The sequence below is a fragment of the Nyctereutes procyonoides genome, unplaced genomic scaffold (genome assembly GCF_905146905.1).
Source record: "Nyctereutes procyonoides isolate TBG_1078 unplaced genomic scaffold, NYPRO_anot_genome, whole genome shotgun sequence".
In the NCBI taxonomy this organism is placed as follows: Eukaryota; Metazoa; Chordata; class Mammalia; order Carnivora; family Canidae; genus Nyctereutes; species Nyctereutes procyonoides.
Genome location: NW_026575051.1, coordinates 32578438 through 32598192, shown reverse-complemented (window position 1 = coordinate 32598192; position 19755 = coordinate 32578438). Strand labels below are relative to the sequence as shown.

General features: G+C 35.1%; 1 protein-coding gene across 1 annotated transcript in view; it reads right to left on the bottom strand.

Moving 5' to 3' along the window:
* The window catches only part of COL19A1 (collagen type XIX alpha 1 chain), a 303786-nt gene that overhangs the window by 254303 nt on the left and 29728 nt on the right, over nucleotides 1-19755 (bottom strand). The window contains exons 5-6 of the mRNA XM_055329613.1: nucleotides 7983-8106; nucleotides 6440-6715 (exon numbers count right to left, since the gene is read on the bottom strand). Coding sequence (XP_055185588.1) covers nucleotides 6440-6715; nucleotides 7983-8106 — 400 coding nt within the window. The remainder of the gene's footprint in view (nucleotides 1-6439; nucleotides 6716-7982; nucleotides 8107-19755) is intronic.

Sequence of the window (19755 nt, the reverse complement as noted above, 5' to 3'; positions counted from 1 at the left end):
TAGGGCAAGTGCTCTTCTTTTTCTTAAAGAAACTTATTTTGATTTATAGGCTGGTGCATTTTAAACCAAACAAACAAAAAAGGATTTTCCAATATTTGTGATACACATGGCACAGTCTTAAATGAGAAAAAAAAAATGAGGAAATCTCAATAGTTTATTTTTGCTTCTGTTTCTTTTGTCTCAGAAGACCTATCTAGAAAAAGAGTTGCTATAGAAGGTGTCAAAGAAATTACTGCCTATGCTATGCAGTATGTTATTACTATGCTATGCTATTACTGCCTATGCTCTTTTCTGGAATTTTTATTGTTTCAGTTCTCACATTTAGGTCCTAACCCATTTTGAATTTATTTTTATATATGGTGTAAGAAAGTGGTAGTTTCATTCTTTTGCATGTGGCTGTCCAGTTTTCTGAACACCATTTGAAAAGATTGTCTTTTTCTCATTGCATATTCTTGCCTCTGTCAAAGATTAACTGGCTATATAATTGTGGGTTTATTTCTGGGCTTTTTATTCTATTCTATTGATCTATGTGTCTATTTTTGTGCCAGTACCAAACTGTTTGAATACTACAGCTTTGTAGTATATCTTGAAATCTGGATTATGATAACCTCCAGTTTTGTTCTTCTTTTTCAAGATTGCTTTGGATATTCAGGGACTTTTCTGGTTCCATAAAAACTTTAGGATTATTTATTCTAATTTTGTGAAAAATGCTGTTGATATTTTGAAAGGGATTGCATTAAATCTGAGGATTGCTTTAGGTAGCATGGAAATTTTAACAATATTTGTTCTTCCATCCATGAGCATGGAATATTTTTCCATTTGTTTGGATCCTCTTCAATTTCTTTCATTAATGTTTTATAGTTTTCAGAGCTCAGGTCTTTCACTTCCTTGGTTAAGTTGATTCCTAGGAATTTTGCTATTTTTGATACAGTTGTAAATGGGGTTGTTTTCTTAACTTTTCTGTTGGCTACTTCATTATTATTGTACAGAAATGCAGTGGATTTCTATGTTGATTTTGTATCCTGTAACCATACTGAATTCATTTACCTGTTCTAGTTAATTTTTGGTGGAGTCTTTGAGGTTTCCTATATATAGTATCATGTCATCTGCAAATAGCAAACATTTTGCATCTTCCTTACCAACTTGGGTGCTTTTTTTTTTTTTCTTGTCTGAGTGTTGTGTCTAGGACTTCCAGTACTATGTTGATAAAAGTGTTGAGAGTGGACATCTTTGTCTTGTTCTGGAGATCAGAGGAAATCTCTCAGTTTTTCACCATTAAATACTTGTTCAAGGTCGGTTTGTCATACATGGCCTTTATTATATTGAAATATGTTCCTTCTAAACCTACTTTGTTGAGGGCTTTTTAATCATGAATGGATGTTATACTTTGTCAAATGCTTTTTCTGCATGTATTAAAATGATCATATGTTTTTTATTCTTTCTCTTGTTGATGTGATATATCACATTGATTGATATGCAAATATTGAACCATATTTGCATCCCAGGAATAAATCCCACTTGGTTGTGGTGAATGATTTTGAGATTTTTTCCACCTATATTCATCAGAGATATTAGCCTGTAGTTCTGTCTCCTTTTTTTTTTTTTTTTTTAATAGTGTCTTTAACTGGTTTTGATTTTAGGGCAATGCTGGCCTCATAAAATGAATTTGGAAAATTTCTTTTCTATTTTTTGCAATAGTTTGAGAAGAGACAATATTCACTTTTCTTTAAATGCTTGGTTTTAATTCTCCTGTGAAGGAGTCTGGGCCTGCATTTTTGTTTTGGGGGAGTTTCTTGATTACTGATTCAATTCCATTGCTGGTAATTGGTCTATTCAAATTGTCTAATCCTATTACAGTTTGGGGATTTATAGGGTTGTAAAGAATTTATTGATTTCTTCAGTTGTCCAGTTTGTTGGCATATTATTTTTCATAATATTCTCTTACAATCATTTGTATTTCTGTGATGTCAGTTTTTATTTCTGCTTTTTCATTTGATTTTGTTTGAGTTCTCTCTCAATATCCCCCCCCTCCGCCTTTGATGAGTCTGGCTAGAGGTTTATCAATTCTGTTGATGTTTTCCAGAACCAGATCCTAACTTCACTGAACTGTTCTATTGTTCTTATAGTTTCTATCTCATGTATTTCTGCTCTAATATTTTTTATTTTCTTCCTTCTGCTGCTTTTGGGTTTTGTTTGTTCTTTTTTCTAGCTCCTTTAGGTGTAAGGTTAGGTTGTTTATTTGAGATTTTTCTTGCTTCTTCAGATAGGCCTGCACTGCTATAAACTTCCCTCTTAGAACCACTTTGCTGTATTTCAAAGATTTTGGACTGTTGTGTTTTCATTTGTCTACATATATCTTTTAATTTCCTTTTTAATTTCTTGGTTCACCCACTCATTCATTTTTAGAAGCATGTTATTTAACCTTCATGTATTTGTATATTTCCACATTTTTTTCTTGTGGTTGATTTCTAGTTTCATAGCATTATGGTCGGGAAAAGATCCATGATATATGACTTTGATCTTTTTTTAATTTGTTAAGACTTGCTTTGTGGCCTAATATGTAATCTATTTTGGAGAATGTTTCATGTGCACTTGAAAAGAGTGTGTATTTTGCTGTTTTAGGATGGAATATTCTGAATATATCTGTTAGCTTGATCAGGTCCAATGTGTCATTCAAAGCCATTTCCTTGTTAATTTTCTGTTTGGATTATCTATCCATTGATGTAAGTGGGTATTAATATACCCTATTATTATTGTATTACTATCAATTACTTCATGTTTGTGACTAGCAACTTTATGTATTTGGTATCTTCCATATTGGATGCATAAGTATTTACAGTTGTTATATCTCCTTGTTGGATTGTTCCTTTTATGATTATATAGTATCCTTCTTTGTTTCTTGCTAGTCCTTGTTTGAAAGTCTAATTTGTCTGATACAAACATTGCTATCTTTCTTTTCACTTCTGTTTGTATGGCAAATGCTTTTCTATTCCTTCCCACTTTCAATCTGCATGTTTCCATAGGTTTGAAATGAGTTTCTTATAGGCAGCGTATAGGTTGGTCTGTTTCTTTTTCCATTCCATCACTCTATATCTTGATTGAGCATTTAGTCCACTTACATTCAAATTAATTATTGATAGGTATGTGCTTATTGCCATTCTGTTACTTGTTTTATGATTGTTTTTGTAGTTCTCTGTTCCTTTCTTCTCTTGCTTTATTCTCTCTCAGTTTGCTGGCTTTCTTTAGGGATATACATGGATTCCTTTCTCTTTATTTTTTGCATATCTATTATTGGTTTTTGATTAATGGTTACTATTAGGTTTATATATAATGTATTATGCATATAGTAGTCTATATTAAGTTTATGGTCATTTATGTTTGAACCCAATCTTTACTCTTTTCCCCCTTACATTTTGGTATATGATGATATACTTTATATCCTTTTATTTTGTGAATCCTTTGACTGATTTTCATAGATATAATTGATTTTACCACTCCTGTGTTTCCTACTTTTCCTACTCCTACTTATGATCTTTCCTTTCCAGTCAACATTTCTTGTAGGGCTGGTTTTGTGGTCATGAATTCCTTTAACATTTGTTTGTTAGGAAACTCTTTAACTCTCCTTCTAGTGATAGCCTTGTTGGATAGCATATTCTTGGCTGCAGGTTTTTTTCCCTTCCATACTTTGAATATATTATGCCACTCTTCACTACTCTGCAAAGTTTCTGCTGAAAAAAATCAACTGACAGCCTTAGGGGGGGTTCCCTTGTATGCAACTGTTTTCAGTTGCAATAATTTTCAATTATTATTTCTTCAAATAGATTTCCTGTTCCCTTTTCTTTCTCTTCTCCTTCTGGAATCCCTATAATGTGAATATCATTACAGTTGATGATGTTGCTGAATTCCCTAAGTCTATTTTTATTTTTTATTATTCCTTTTATCTCTCTTGTTCAGTTTGATTGTTTTTCATTACTCTGCCCTCTAGGTCACTGATCCTTTCTTGTGCTTCCTCTTGTCTATGACTTATTCCATCTAGTGTATTTTTAATTTAAGTTATTGAGCTCTTCATCTCTGATTGCTTCCTTTTTATGTTTTATAACTTTTTGTTAAGGGTATCACTGAGATTTTCCATGCTTTTCTGAAGTCTAGTTAGTATCTGTACCATTACCATATTCTTTATAAGGCATGTTACTTGTCCTCATTTCATTTAGATCTCTGTCATTTTGTCCTGTTCTTTCATTTTGAACATAGCCCTCTGTCTCCTCGTTTTGGGTATTAATTTTACCCTCAAACAAATTTAAGATGCCACACTAAACTGTGAAAACTTTGTAATACTATAATTTTTACATTGTGTATTTTTAAAAAAATTTTTAAAGATTTTATTTTGTAAATTTATTTATTCATGAGAGACACAGAGAGAGGCAGAGACACAGGCAGAGGGAGAAGCAGGACCCTTGTGGGGAGCCTGATATGGGACTCAATCTGGCGATTCCAGGATCATGCCCTAAGACAAAGGCAGATGCTCAATCACTGAGCCACCCAGGTGTTCCTACATGTGTCTTTTTAGAGAACACATCTGATATTTTTCAGCCTCAGGTTCTGGGCTTAATTTTTCTTGGGGGAGAAGTTAAGGAGACACAGAACACAGCACTCAACGTTCAGAGGGCAAGCTCTGAGCCTGGACCCTGCTCTTGCAATAACTTATTCCTCTCTCATTGCCATCTGCCCACAAAAGTTCTGAATTAATCTCAGTGTGCTCTTAGTTCTTTCAGTCCCTCTAGAAACAGCCCACTTTGCTCTCATTAGGCCTGTAAGAGGTTCCAATCCCCAACTTTGGTACTTGCAGCAGGTGCCACTCTCTAGCACTGGTGCTAGGATTCCCTGAATTGTTTTCCTACCTACACTCCACCTGCTGCTGAAAGTTACATCTCTTATGTTCTAACTGCTGGTCTCGACTTCCTCCCTTGCCTTTGGAGACAACTTTCTGAAAGGTACTGTTGTGTTACAGTTAATATTGTTATTGTTATTGGCAGCCATTATTTACTGATATAAACTTTGATCCTTCCATTAGTCTTTTAGATCTCTGAGAGCAAGAGAAGCAGGACTTTTCCCCATTCTCTTAGGCCAGCGTTGAGTGGAGTGTCTAGTCCTGAATAAATAAATGAATATACAGGGAACTAACCACATACTAGGCACTACGACACATGCTCTATACAATTATAAAGAAGGAACTTTACCAATACTATTTTTAAACTGAGGATACTAAGCTAACAGCTAACAAGATAAATTAGTAGATCATTACAGTTAAGTAGATGAGCTAGGATTTACAACCACATCTGTCTGATCCCTAAACCAGCTCACTCTACAAAATCTCATGATGTCTTGCCTCCATGATTGGTTTTTCCTACTCTGGCCTATTTTGCTGATCATCACTGAGCTCTAGTTATGACATTCTCACTGATTTGTTTCCTATTTCTAAGAGAAAATAGTTAAAAAATATTTTATTGAATATATATGTATGTATGTTTCTAAGAGAAAATAGTTAAAAAATATTTTATTGAATATATATGTTTGTATGTGTGTGTGCATGTACACACACACTTATTATATTTATCCACCTATTAATTACCTATCATGATTCTTCCACATGGGCATTTAGAAAAAATACACTGTCCAAATATGTATTTGTATAGAATTGTACTTCTGAAACAAAATTGAACTGTTACGTGCATTAGCAATTGTTATTGGTGGCCTACATTCAGGTGTCTTTTATGGGGTTTCTCATCATTCTACCCATTAGAAAAACTGAAGTCATGAAATTTAGAGATATCTCACATTTTTAGGATTATAGGCCTTCTTTTCTAGGGAAATCAATAATAAATCTATTATTACCTGAGCATCAAATATGACTTTTAAAGGACCTTTTCATCTGAAAGGGGATTACTAGCCAATTGTTCTCATCCAAAGCAGAACCTTGAAAAACCTTTATAGGCTCATTGGAAATAATCTGCAATACAAAACTGTTGCTATTCTGAGGATGAATAAAACAGCCTATTGTTCTTGAATGGAAACATCAGATAATCTGGGACCATTTAACTTAAAGTTCATCTTTTCCCAGACTTTTCTATTCAAAACATATAAGCTTATTCAAGCTGATTTTTTTGGTATCATATGGTGCATTTTTACTAGAATTTAATTGTATGAATCTCATTTTTTAAGGCATGACCTAGTTCTTTTAAATTCACAGGCTGAAGAAAATGGGTGAAAATAGAAGATAATATATGTGAAAATACAGTTGGAAATACATAGCTATGCTTCACACATCTGATAGCTAATTTAAACAGTGTTGAGAAGGGAATGTATTACATAGTAATTAAAGAAAGAAGGTTTTAATAAGGTATCTAATTTAGAAAGTTCCATAACCAACATCACAACTCACGTCCACAGGCTTGCCATCAGAAGCTCGTGCAGCAATAACAGTCCTTCCACGAAGGTCCACAGTGTCCTTCTCATCTATATGCCGGCTTGCAATTAAATTACAATCCATATAGAGTGAAATGCCCCAGGATTGTATACCAATGCCAAGTTTATGCCATTGGCGATCAAACAAAGGACGGAGTTCTCGATTTTTAAAAATGTAGTTCAACACATCTCCCTCAGCAGCCTGGAACATAAATTCCACCACCTTCTTTCCGCCATCAACTACTATAGAAACCTGCAAAAAAGCAAATTAGCTTTAAATGTTTAAAACAAGGGTTCAAAATTACTAAAGCATACAAATAAAAAATCAGTGATGCATGTTAGTATGATTGAGGAACTTAGTAAAATGTTTTAGATGATACCCATGTCCACCAGATTTGTTAATACAAAAGAACAGCAAACATCCAGCTACAAAAATGTTTTAAATAATGTGGTATTCTGGCAAATGTAATATGTTCCTTTCTTGAGAGAACATCTGAAGGTATATATTTATATGTAAGTGTATATCTAAGTATATATATAATTCTGTATGAGCAATTCAAGAATTAAATGTTACTTAATTTAAAAAGAAAAAGAATAGAATCACTTGTCTTAGCATGCAAACTAAGATTGACTTCTTGAAACTGATAATTTACATGGTGCAGAAATAAATGCCTTTACATAAAGGATATACTCTTTTCAGTTTAGTTCATCTTCCATCATAAAATTGTGATGGTATTAACATATTAAAAGACCAGTGAAATAAAAAAAAAAATCTCAGTGGATGTGTATAGAAATAAACACAAATGTAAGGTGCTAATAAGTAATACTGAGGTTCATCTTTCCCCCTAGAGTCCTTGCACACTCATCTTTCTGCCCAAATGCCATCTTTTATACAAGTACTCCTGGATTCCTCTTCCTCGTGGCCCATTTTAGGAAGCTGTCCCTTTCTATGCTCCCATAGTCCCCAGTCAGCTCTGAGCTTACCTCTACCACTGCACCCGTCACACTGTGATTATGCTGTAGTATATTGTTCTACATGCCATCCCCTTAGATGTTATGCTTCCTGTGAAAGGAACTATGCTTCTAAAAATCTCTTCTCTTTGTCACTAATTAGCATTACAGCATGTGTTCAATACCTTTTTATTGGTGGAATCGTATTTATATCCCACCTCTTCACTCACTAAGGACTTCCAAATGAAACAATGAACAGCTTTAAAAATAATATGTATCAGAAATGATAGGACATAAAGAAGTTATTAGTGAGGTGGACTTAGTGGCAATGAAGCAGTTGTGAAAGAAGGGTTGTTTGAGTGTCTTTAGACAAAATGTGAATCATATTACAGATCTCAGCAAGAGCATCCTGACTATGAGAATACTTGCATTTCCCTATTGATGATTCCTCTAAATGAAAGAATATTCAGATGCTAGATTTGCTTCCAAATTTGGGCACACCATTCCAAGATTCACCTGGCATAACCACATAAAAGAAAACTAGTCAGCACAACTCTATGGTTCCTTACCTGTGGTATATTCTGCTGGTTTAAAACCTGCCACAGAAACCACCGTTCCTTTTTGGTGCTTCTTCTTACACGAAATACAGTTTCTATTGCATACTCGTCAGGAAGGCCTTTGGGAAATATCTTACTGGGAAAGAAAAACAAAGAATTATTGTGAGAAAACTGAAGATGAAAATCTAAGTATGAAGTTCTTTGTAATACAATAATTTTTTCCCATAAAAATAAAACAAAGTTTCTAAATGGAATTTTCTAAAGTTTATTATTAAACTAAATTTCACAATGATTTATTAAACTAATGGTCATTATTAAACTAAATTTCAAAATGAACATTACTGTACTGCTTTAAGTAACATTGTTCATTAAAAAGCAAACAAAATGTTAATTCCAATTCCAGTCTGACTCTGTCATCTTTGCTGAGAGTCACATTGAGCTATGAGCTGCTTCAGGGGTGTCTTTAGGAGTCAGCACCATGGCAGAAGGCACCAGGTTCAAAATAAAGAACTATCAGACTGTCTTTTTTGGCAGCTGCTCCCCCAACCAAAACCAGACCAGGAACTGCTGGCAGAACTACCTGGACTTCCACTGCTGTGAGAAGACAATGACTGCTAAAGGGGGTGATGTCTCCATATGTGAATGATCCTGGCATGTATACAAATCCTCTGTCCCATAGCCTGAATGTCATCCTGGGACAACTGTGAGGCAGCAGGCATATCTCTTGGGAAGATCTGAACTGGCTCTACCCACCTCTCCTTTGTCTTCCATCCTTTTCTCGGGGTGGTGAAGGGGGACCTGGGTACATGGTGATCCCTACCCTGGGATCCTGAATCATGGCTTAATAATAAATACTCATTGGAAAAATATAAGACTATGTATGTATAAAAGAGCTGGATGGGTGGTGAAGAAGCCAGGGTAGAAGTAGTGCCATGACCAGTAAGAGGGACTTCAGAGAGACTGTTTTTTCCATTTTGTTTCATGTTACTAAACTGACCACTCATCTTTCTTTATACCAGACAATAGAGTGAATGACTATATAAAATAGCCTCAAGCCTGTATAGGTGCTAAAGTTTATCTGTATATTTCTCTTTATTATCTATACAATCTTAAAAATTGTTCTTATGTAATTTTTGAACCACATAAAAATAGAATAATAAAAACTCCTGTGAAAGCACCTGGCTGGCTCAGCTGGTGAAGCATGGGGCTCTTGATCTCAGGGTTGTGAGCCTGAGTCGCATGTTGGGTATACAGCTTAAAAAAAATAAAACAAAACAAAACAAAACTCTTGTGTACCCAAATAAATAGATAGATAACAAAATAATGTGGCTTTGATGGCTGCCATTTCTCTTTGAGACCGCCTATAAACCTGAGGGTGAGCACAGGTATAGTTGAGAGGTGATGCCAAAACATAAACTTCAAGTGAACATTTTGAACTAGTTAGCCATATCAAAACTGCTTTTAAAAAAGAAACCTCAACCCACACAGTAAGTCCCCACCCCACCCCCCATGTTCAGTAACTTGTTTCTCCATCTTTATTCTAATTTCCCGCCTTCTTTACCCTATTGTCCACCTTCATGCTTTTAGGATCATACCGTTATTTCAACTGTTCTGGAATTTGACTACACTATTTCCAGGGATTTTCTTTCCATTCATTGCACTGAACATGTCTTTGAATATGAGGTGTACATTACTGAAAAAACCTTTTGTAAATTTTTATTATTTTTTCCATATAACCTCTTATTCCCTCTTTCGGGAACTCTTTTGGAAGCATTTCACACATATTCTAAGGATCTAGTTTTCTTATAAGAAAGCTCATATTCTTTCATGTCCTTATTTATTCTGCTTTCTCCTATTTATTCTACTATTCCACTCTCTGGGATATTTCCCTGATTTATTTTCCAATCCATCTATTCAACACCAATTTTTGTTATTATTACCAAGATTCTCTTTTGTTCTCTTTTTAAAAATATCCTGAAAGTGGTATTTCAAATCCTTGGAATAAACAATTAGGTGGGTTTTTTTTTAAATGTTTATCTGTGCATCACTGAATATCTTCATTTCATCCAGCTTAGTTTTTCCTGTTTGATAGTTTGGCCTCTCTCATCCATGCTGGAAGCTATATTCTAATTTCTGATTTTTTAAATAAACCCTATAAAATGAAGGATGAAGCACTGAACTTTTTTTCCTTAAGATTTTATTTATTTATTCATGAGAAACAGAGAGAGAGAGGCTGAGGGAGAAGCAGGCTCCATGCAGGGAGCCTGACATGGGACTCGATCCCAGGACTCTAGGATCATACTCTGGGCCAAAGGCAGGCGCCAAACTGGTGGGCCACCCAGGGATCCCCGAAGCACTGAACTTTGATTGCAAACTCCATGTTTGCTGGCACAGCGTGTTGATAATCAACTTCACCGCATAGCATGATCAGCTGGCAGAGTTCACTGAGAGTCTCTCAAATGTGAATGTGGAAAGATTTGTTCTTTAGGGGCATTCAGTTTCTCTAAAGAAAAATCTGTCTATGTCCTACTTGGTAAAAAGTATTTATCTGGATGCAGGCATTCTAGAAGCACAGTAGGTATGTGGGGGTCCTACAGTTGGGTACAGAACCTTTGCTTCATCACTCTTTTTAGTGACATGCCTCTTTCCTGCCTTCACTACCCTGTTTATTTTCCATCCGGAGGATCTCTGGCTCAATTTCTCTCACTAATAAATCTAATAAACCTCTTTGTCTGGTTGTATAAGGAAAGAAGGGTACACTACATCCATACCCACATCCCTCACCAGCTTCTGCAGAGGCTGGTTCCCCTAGTCATTAAGTCTCTCGGGTGTCCACTGAGGTAAACTGGCCCAGATCTCACTAGAAACTCCAGCCCAACAATATATAAGTTCTAACCTCTCCCAAACACTTTTGTCTTCAAAGAATGTATTGTAATCTTTCTTTCTTTTGTTACAACTCCCTTCCTACAGTCAATTTTGCATTTTGAGGGTTAAAAGTCCTTTCAAATCTTCAACCTCTCCCTCTCCAATGCCCTTTTGATCTTGGTTTACAAGCACATGCATATCTTTCCCCTGCTACAAAATAGACAAAACTTTCTCCAACTTTGCTACACCATTATATCACCCTCCCATCTATCCACCATCCTTTTTACATGACTATCTTACCATCTATATTGTTGTTACCCATTTAGTCCTTCACTCTCTTGCATTCTAAAAGCATTTCCAATCAGCTAATCATGGCCTCTTCTCAATCCCTAGTCCCCTCAATCCTTCTGATGTTAAAGTCATTAACACTGAAGATATTCTTCCTTCACTGATATAATCCAAGGGTCACAACCACATGCCTATAGAGCCTAGCCAGGAAACTGGAATATAAGCTTCCTGAGGTTCGTCATCTATTCTATTCACATTTTTGTTCCCAGCATCTAGTGCAGTACCTGTACAAGGTGGGTACTCAATAAATGTAATTAAATTAATCAATTAATGGACTGAATTCAGATATAAGCTATCTAAAAAATGAAAAAAAAAACATATCGCCCTCTCAGTCTAGCTTTGGTTATTCCATCTTGGATAGAAATATAAGAAAATTTCACTTTACTCTTAAGAATTTTATAAAAAATAAACAAAAAACAGAGGAAGTGAGTTAATAACAGCAACCAATATCCATCCTCATGTAGACATCACAGGTGTAGACTGGGGGAAACTTAAAGCCCAACCCATCTATAGGGGGCAACTGCTACTTTATAGGAATGTGGGCACGGTGTTGCCAGATGATCCCATTTTTCAAGAGAAGCCAAATTACCCAGATTTTTATCTGAAAAGTTTAAAGTTTTCGTTTTGGCAATAAACTCAGAATTTTCATAAACACTGTCCTGATCAGCACTGTGCAAATGAAGTGAAAACAGTGACTGCTTATGTTAGCATGCTTGATGATGTGACAAAGCAAAAAATCATGAAAACACCTTTCTTCTCACTAGTTAGGATTTTAGACATACAAGCACCCATCACATCTCTTCATGAGACTGCAAACTCTTTGAAGGCAAAGAAACATTTAATCTATCTCTGTATCATCCACAAAGCCCAAGTGCAGTGCCACCACAGCACCTTATAACTATTTGTTAAATTAATGATTGATTTAGCAAATGAAACAAAGACAAACTTAATTTTGATAGAATTCTTTAATATTTCATAAAACAAAATGTAATTATTTTTCAGTAATTTATAATCTGATTCAAAAATTGAAAATATATCTCTTGAAAGGTTCCTTCTGTGACAAAAATAACAAAACAAAATACTACTAATATAATGTTAATATAAAATAAATACAGTCTTAAAATGATACACTGAAATAAATTTAGTTATGTTTACAGGAAAATTGATATTTTCTTAGCCTAGGTTTATAATGGATTAAAATCCTTATAATTATTGTATTTTCCTTTCAGTAATTCTTGTTCTACTTTCAAAGCCAAAAGTGATTTTGCTTGCCAAAACTGTATTTTGAAGAAAAATTTCTCTTTTCTCTTTTAAAAACAATACATTACAAAACATTTCAGCTCTTATAGACTATGTTTTTTGTTTATACCACACAAGCACACTTAATGTGACACAGAATAATTTCACTGGGTCTTGCCAAAGTTTCTATTATAAAAGAGGCCATATTAGATTACTGTTCTGCTACCAGAGAGATATAATGACAGCTTGCCATGTGTAAGATACCCATGCTTGAATATTTTTGAATGAAGTGTAATTTCCTATAAGAAATTCTATCCACTGCTTATTCATGATATTCCCATTAAGAAAAATATTGTTGATCCTTACTTGCTGAACTAATTCATATATATATATTTATATATATATAAATTTTCATTGGGATATTTTTTACCTTCCCTCCATTTTGCACACATTGTATATAGTTCATTGCTATACATGGAAAATTCATCCATATAAATTAATACTAACCTAGATTGGAAGAGCTCAAAGTTTAGTGAAATTTAAGTATAATTAATCTTTTATTTCCCATTGTTTACATTTCTTCATATTAATGAAAGTCACCTAAATATTCATGGACAGGTGAGAGCAAAAATATACCAAATTAACAAAATGTTCAATCTAAAATAAATTGTTTTAATATGACTAAGTAAAAGTCACTGAGAGCTAAATTAAGTCTTTCCAAATTATCCAAAGGTGCCAAAGGAAATTTACTGCCTGCAGAGTTCTCTTTACACTGGCCCCTGAGAGAACTAGTTCTAGATATGATCTGGAGTGTCTCTGAAGTCTCATAATTCACATATTTTAGGCTCCTTTGAACTTATAATTTATTTCAATGTTGAAAAAAATCTAAAATGTAGTTTTCATCTGCTCTCTGATGTTCTCTACACGTATAGCAGCCCTCTGTTCAATCATAAAGTGGAAAGAAACACTATTAAACTCCAGAGGAAGTGGCGGAGAATCAAAAGTGGGGCTCCTTATAGAGACCAGCTATGGCAGAAGGCAATGTCCAGATCTGAGAACCAGTAAGATTTGATCCCACTAAAAAATTGATTTCCTAAAGATCTTAACATTACAGCACTTCCTTCTTAGTGTTAATAGAGAGATTTTTAAATTCTCTTTATATTTTCTCTACTTCCTCACTTTTTACAAAGAGCATAAATTGTATTAATGACCATTTATAAAACAACACTACTATTTTCAGGTTAGGAAAAAATAATTCTGTTCTTTAAAGTGAACTATAAATTGATCTGATATTTTTCAAGGTCAGAGATGAGGGAGAATTAACAATAAAAATATTTTTTTTCTGTTATGGGAGGCAAAAAATCATAGTAGTCTATAACTGCCTATCTAAAGCCTTCAGAATAGTTCAGTCACTGAGGCAATAAGAAAAGATGAAAGAACCTTCAAATGAAAATACACTTTTCCCAATATTTTCTCCATATACTTCAAACAGAATATCTTATTACAAAGTACTAGTACCTATACTTATGAAGTTGGATACAAATGAACATTTTATTAAACATGAAGGAGTTCACCATACAGGACTTTAAGAATAGGCCATATTTGTCTACATAGCCTATAGCCGACATTCTCTAGATATTCTCACTTGATTAATGAAAAATCCTTTGCTGATCAAAATTTATTTAAAATCTCTTAAAAATGTAAATAAAATGATGATTCTAAAAAAGAAATCTGTATTACAGGAAAGATCTTGGCATGAGATGGAAGAAATATCTAATCATTCTTTGTATGTATAATTGTTATTAAATAGGGCTCTACATCCGCTGTCTTTTGTATACATGGTATGAATGTAGATTCTCCCTAACTATGAAGTACTTTTTCTTACAAGCCAAAATACCTAATACTCTACTATTAGAGCTTTCTTCCTCTCTGGAAAATCCTTGTATTTATAAAACATAAGCTCTGTTATTACCACGAAAATAGTCCCTAAAAACTGGTCATATAATACTAACAAATTGTCTAATAATTAATTATCACCTTGGAAAGAATAGAACACAGATCTATGAGCTTGTGATAAAGCAAGGAAGTTGACAGAGAAAACACAGAGAAGGAGGAATAAATCCAGAGCAGGAAATGCCCCTGTGTTAGAAGGCCGAAATGTCATTGTCCCAATCCCTGAGCAACACAAGCATCACCTTCAGGCACTGGGAGAGAAAAGTTCCAAAAAGAAAGGTGATGCCAAAGGGGAGATGCAACCAAGATTAACCCTGACTAATTTCCCTTGCCTGTGCTGTCAACTTACATGCCTAAATCCCTACGAGGCATCTCCACTTGGATGGATATTAAATGGACCTCTAGTTAAATAACTGAAATTGAACTTTGTTCAACACATCCCTTTACAAGAATTCTACATCCCAGCGTGCCTGGGTGGCTCAGTTGGTTAAGCATCTACCTTCAATTCAGGTGATGATCTCAAGGTTCTAGGATAGAGCCGGAGACTCGAAGCATTTTCAAAGTATGTGTGGAAGCATAAGGAAAGTGCCATATACTTAGAGAAGGAACTCTGTGTAGAAAATATCTTTCAACTAACATCTTCTACATGAAGATAGAAGTGTTTTCAAATATATTTGTAGAAGCGTAAGGAAAGTGCTCCTCCCTCTCCCTCCCTCCACTCTTGTGCTCCTTCATAATCTCTCTCTCTCTCTCTCCCCTCCTCCCTCCCACCATCACTCTGCTAGACAGAGGTCAGGATGGAACTTGAACTCGGGACTTCTAATTCCAAGGTCAGTTTTTTTCCAGTATATCAAGTTGCTTGCATCCTCTGGGTTAAGAATAAAATTTCCCTCATTACTGACCTGACTTAAAAATAATGTTATGCGGCTATAGGGAAGGGAAAAAAAAAAGCTGCTTTTCTGAATAATGGGTGAGATGGGTGGAATATAAATAAATAGCAAATATTAGTACCAAGAAATGAATAGTTAAATATTTACAATTGTGATATTAACAACAACAATAAATCACATTTGAGGTTCAGAGCAAAGCATTCATTATGACATTTGCATATCTTAGGTAACCAGTATCCATGAGGGGAAGTTAATTACAGTTGTTTCTTCTAATCATATTTTGAGCATAGATCAGGAAGTATTGCAAACCACACAGTAATGTCTTTAAAATAGGGCTATGATCTGTTGGGTTTTAAGAAAGATATCCATGTTACAGAAGGTGATAATCAGGAGTATTTTCTGTATACTTTTTAGAGACCATTTCTTAGAAAAATTAGGATTTACCACCAAGCATTTCTTTAAAAATGAGTGCAATTTGCAGGAAGTTGTAAAAATTATGAAAATAGCATGTATACTAATAATTATGCTTTGTGAAGAAGAGCATGAAGTATTCTGATAAAGAGTGCCTCAGTGTTTATTCCACTAGTGTGAAAATATATTTGGATTTTAATACCTTAGGAAGAATATCAATAGAATGGTAACCTGACTAAAAAGATGAGTAATTCCTTAAAGTGTAAAAATAATGATCACAAATGTGACTATTTCAAATGATTATGGAAGAAGAACCCTTAGCACAGATTCTACATTAATGCTTTCTTGGCATTGGGATCAGTGTAAGTTTCTATCCCATTCATCCTTTGAGTTGGGAAATCAATGCCAAACATAGCTATATACAAAGTTAACTTAATAAAGTTGAAGTGTCTGGTCTCTCAGGGACAGAAGGATGTCAGCTGAACAAATAACAGGCATTTCTGGCTGTCCAATTAATGAGAAACCAATAAGAAATACTCTAACTGGATAAACTCTGCTTTTTCAAACTCCCTTCCAGATGGCGAGCATTGCAGGCATGAAAAAATCATAAAACTTAAAAAATAATTCACTCTTTTAAAGTACATGCAAATATTTATTGATAAAGTTGTTTTGTGGGGAGATGGAATCGGGGAGTAGATCTCATTTATTTTCCATGACTAAGCTCTAGTGGTTTGTTATCAAGAAAAATAAAGATTATAATGAAGCTCATAAATTTATTTACTTCTTTGTATATTAATTGGTAGTTTTATTGTACAGGAAGTTCAATTTGATGTATTTGTTCAGTATTCCTAGAAGGACCATAATTTGTAATATGGGAACTGACATCTCTGTCTCATGTATGGAAAAAATAAAGGACAAAACTAAACTGCAGAAAAAAGAGGGGATTAGAAAGAAAAAAATGTGACAAAAAAAACTATTTTTTGTTCTTTTACCTAACTAAATAATAAGTAATATGAGGCAAGAAGTGAAATGTAAAATGAAGAGTAACAAACTTTTATAATTTCAGTGCTCATAAACTAGAAAGAGGACATAATTATTCTAGAGAAATTTCATTTTATATATGGTATTCCAAAAATCAAGCATCATACACACTTGGATAGCAAAGTGTTTTAAAAATTTAGTTACTAATTAACACAGTTCCAGAGGTAATTCTTCAACTAGCTCATAGCACAAAGCTTGAAGCAAAGCCCTTTTTTTTAAAAGTGCTATTTTGGTAGGGATGAAGTGAGTTTTCCAGATCATATTTAGCAAGACCAACATTTATTTACTTTTTTGCTTTTAAAATGAAATAGCTAAATGGAAAAAATCTATTTTTAAATATCAAGAACTGGCTTCCAAATTAATTCTTCCATTCTAAATAAGCATGAGGCAGAGTTTATGAAGAACTTCCGTATTTACAAGTATCAATGGGGCCTTTGACTTGCTGAATATCTTCCAGGAAGAGAAATATGATACAAGTTACATTTCCTGAGAGTGAAGTGAGAGATGCTTGGAGTTTATAGTAAGTCATTTCTTTCCCAGCTGACACCCACCATCACCTGTCACGTTACAAGCAATTTGGCTAGCAGGGCCTGGAAGGTTTGTCTGAAATGCCTTCCGCACAAGCTGGGTGGTGATGTTTAAGTTCCACAGCCACAGCTTCTGAACTCTTAGTTTTTTTGTGCTTGCTTGCTAAGGGAATTCAGACAGATTATTAATGGGAAAGCAAAGCTTGGATGAATGACTCTCTGATAATCCAATGTCTGTCATGATTAGCACTTGTTCATTGTGACATTCTAAATGACTTCCCATTGAAAACAAGCCCTTCTATTACATGACACTCAGATAACAAAAATCAAGGGTAGACTAGAGAAGCTGCTCTTCATAAAGGCTTGGAAGGCTAATTTTTCAGATGTCTCCACCCAAAAAAAGAAAATAAATCCTGGCTCAAAACTCACCCCCAAGTGGTCCTGAGTCTGGGGGCTTGGCTTCTGCCTCAGGATCATTTGGATCTAACTGAAAACTGTGATTTTCCAGGCGGCATATATTCAACTATTTGTTTGTTCATTTCCTAGAATGTAATGCTATTGCTGTAACACCTCCACTTTATTTTAAACAGCTTTATTGAGGTCTAATTGATATACTGTGGTTTCTCTTCAGATCTTAAAAATCCTTTACCTTTCACTTTATTTTTCATGTAAAGTTCAAACTCCTTAGCCTGGTACATAAGTCCACTCAGAACAGCACCTCAGCCTCCGTTTTCAGCCTCCTCCACCCTGCAGACATTCCCACCAACTGTGTTCACTATCACATGGGATTTCTCACCATTCTTCAAACTGCCTTGACCTTTAAATGATACTTCCTCTAACTACATTGGCCCCCTGGCTCACCTGGCAAATCTGCACTTACCCTTCCAGCCTCTATTTTTCACATCATTTGTGCAGCCTTCCCTCGTTCTCTCAAAATGGCTTCATCTGTTCACCTGTTCATCATCTTCATCTATATACATACATCTAAAGATTGCTACTATATTCCATAATAGCTAAATGTCAACATATCTATCTTCCCAGACAGAAATAACTCAACACCAAGCACCATGTCTTTATTTATCCTTGAATCCTCAGTGCCTGGCACCTAGTGAGTCTTCTGCATCATTTGGGAAGCAAATAAAATACTTTATTAGAATTTCTTCTTTCACTGCCATCAAAGCTGAACTGAGAAATAATAGGGACAGCATATTATAAAATAATTTTTTTCTGTATACCTCATAAACAAAGGGAATTTTACATTCTTATCATGGGTAAATTAGAAGAGAGATAGAAGTGAAAGTTAATAGGGAGGAATGCCTAGTCCCTATCTATGAGCTTTTGAGTGCCTGAAAAAAAGAGTGCCAAGAGTGGATTGGCTTATATTTGTTAAATACACTGTGAGGGTCTGTGCCTTGGGTACAACCTTGAGGTCTGGAGGACAGTTAGAGAGATGGCCATTGAACCTATACCTTCAGCCCCCAGTGCATATACACATACCCTACTCAGTTGTAGCCACAAAGCAACTCTGGTACCTAAGAGCTGAGGATGAACAGCCATGAATAGAAGTTGACTAGGACCCATGGAATGGCATTTTCATGGAAAGGATTCCCAACAAAAGCAAGGTAACATGCATAAAACAAGATTAGAACACCAGGACAAGAGTGTACTTTCTTCTGAACATGAGCACATGTGCAACACAGTTGGGGCTCCCCAAGATAACAAGAGTTGTTTTTAAGAGGGTCTGGTTCTACAGTTGTGCAGGTAGAAAGTAGAAACCATCACAATTTAGGCACTGATGTTAATATGACACCATTTGAACCCAATATTAATGAGTCCTGGGAACATTTAGATTATCTGAGCCAGAATGAAATCAGCATTACATGAAAACGATATTGAACCACCAAAAGAGGAAGCAATTTTGCATGACGATTTAAGTGAGGGCTGTATTTAAAAGGTAGGGTGTGTACTAAACTTTCTAGGATATATAAGATTCAAATTGGCAAAAATGATGGGCAGAATATGACAGGTAGAGAGAAACAGGTACAGAAAGTCTGTGTAGAGAAAGACTTAGGTCAGGGGCATTCGAGACAGGACAGTGGTCACCGGTAACTTTGAAAGAAATTTTAGAAGTGTTCAAGAAGTCCTGGTGAGACACAAGGGGGTTAACAGATGTGTGAGGAAGTCAAAGTGGTCAGTAACATTATTCCTTTGGGAAGTCTGGGAGTAAAAGGGACTGCCAAAAGAAAATGTTTCTAGAACAGAAAAGGATTAAGTATATACTTGTAGACTAAGAGGCCAGGATACTTTGGAGAGGGACACTGAAAACAGAAGAGCAAAAGGGATCGTGGGTGGATCAAGGTATTAGAGGAGGCTGGCAGGGAGAAGATTAAGAGCACAAGTGAAGGGGTTAAACTTCAGTCTTAACAGAAGGGTCGCCTCTGGAGAAGACAGCTGACACAGGGAAATTCTCAACTAGAAAAAGTTGAGATGGTTCAAATAGGAGGAATACCT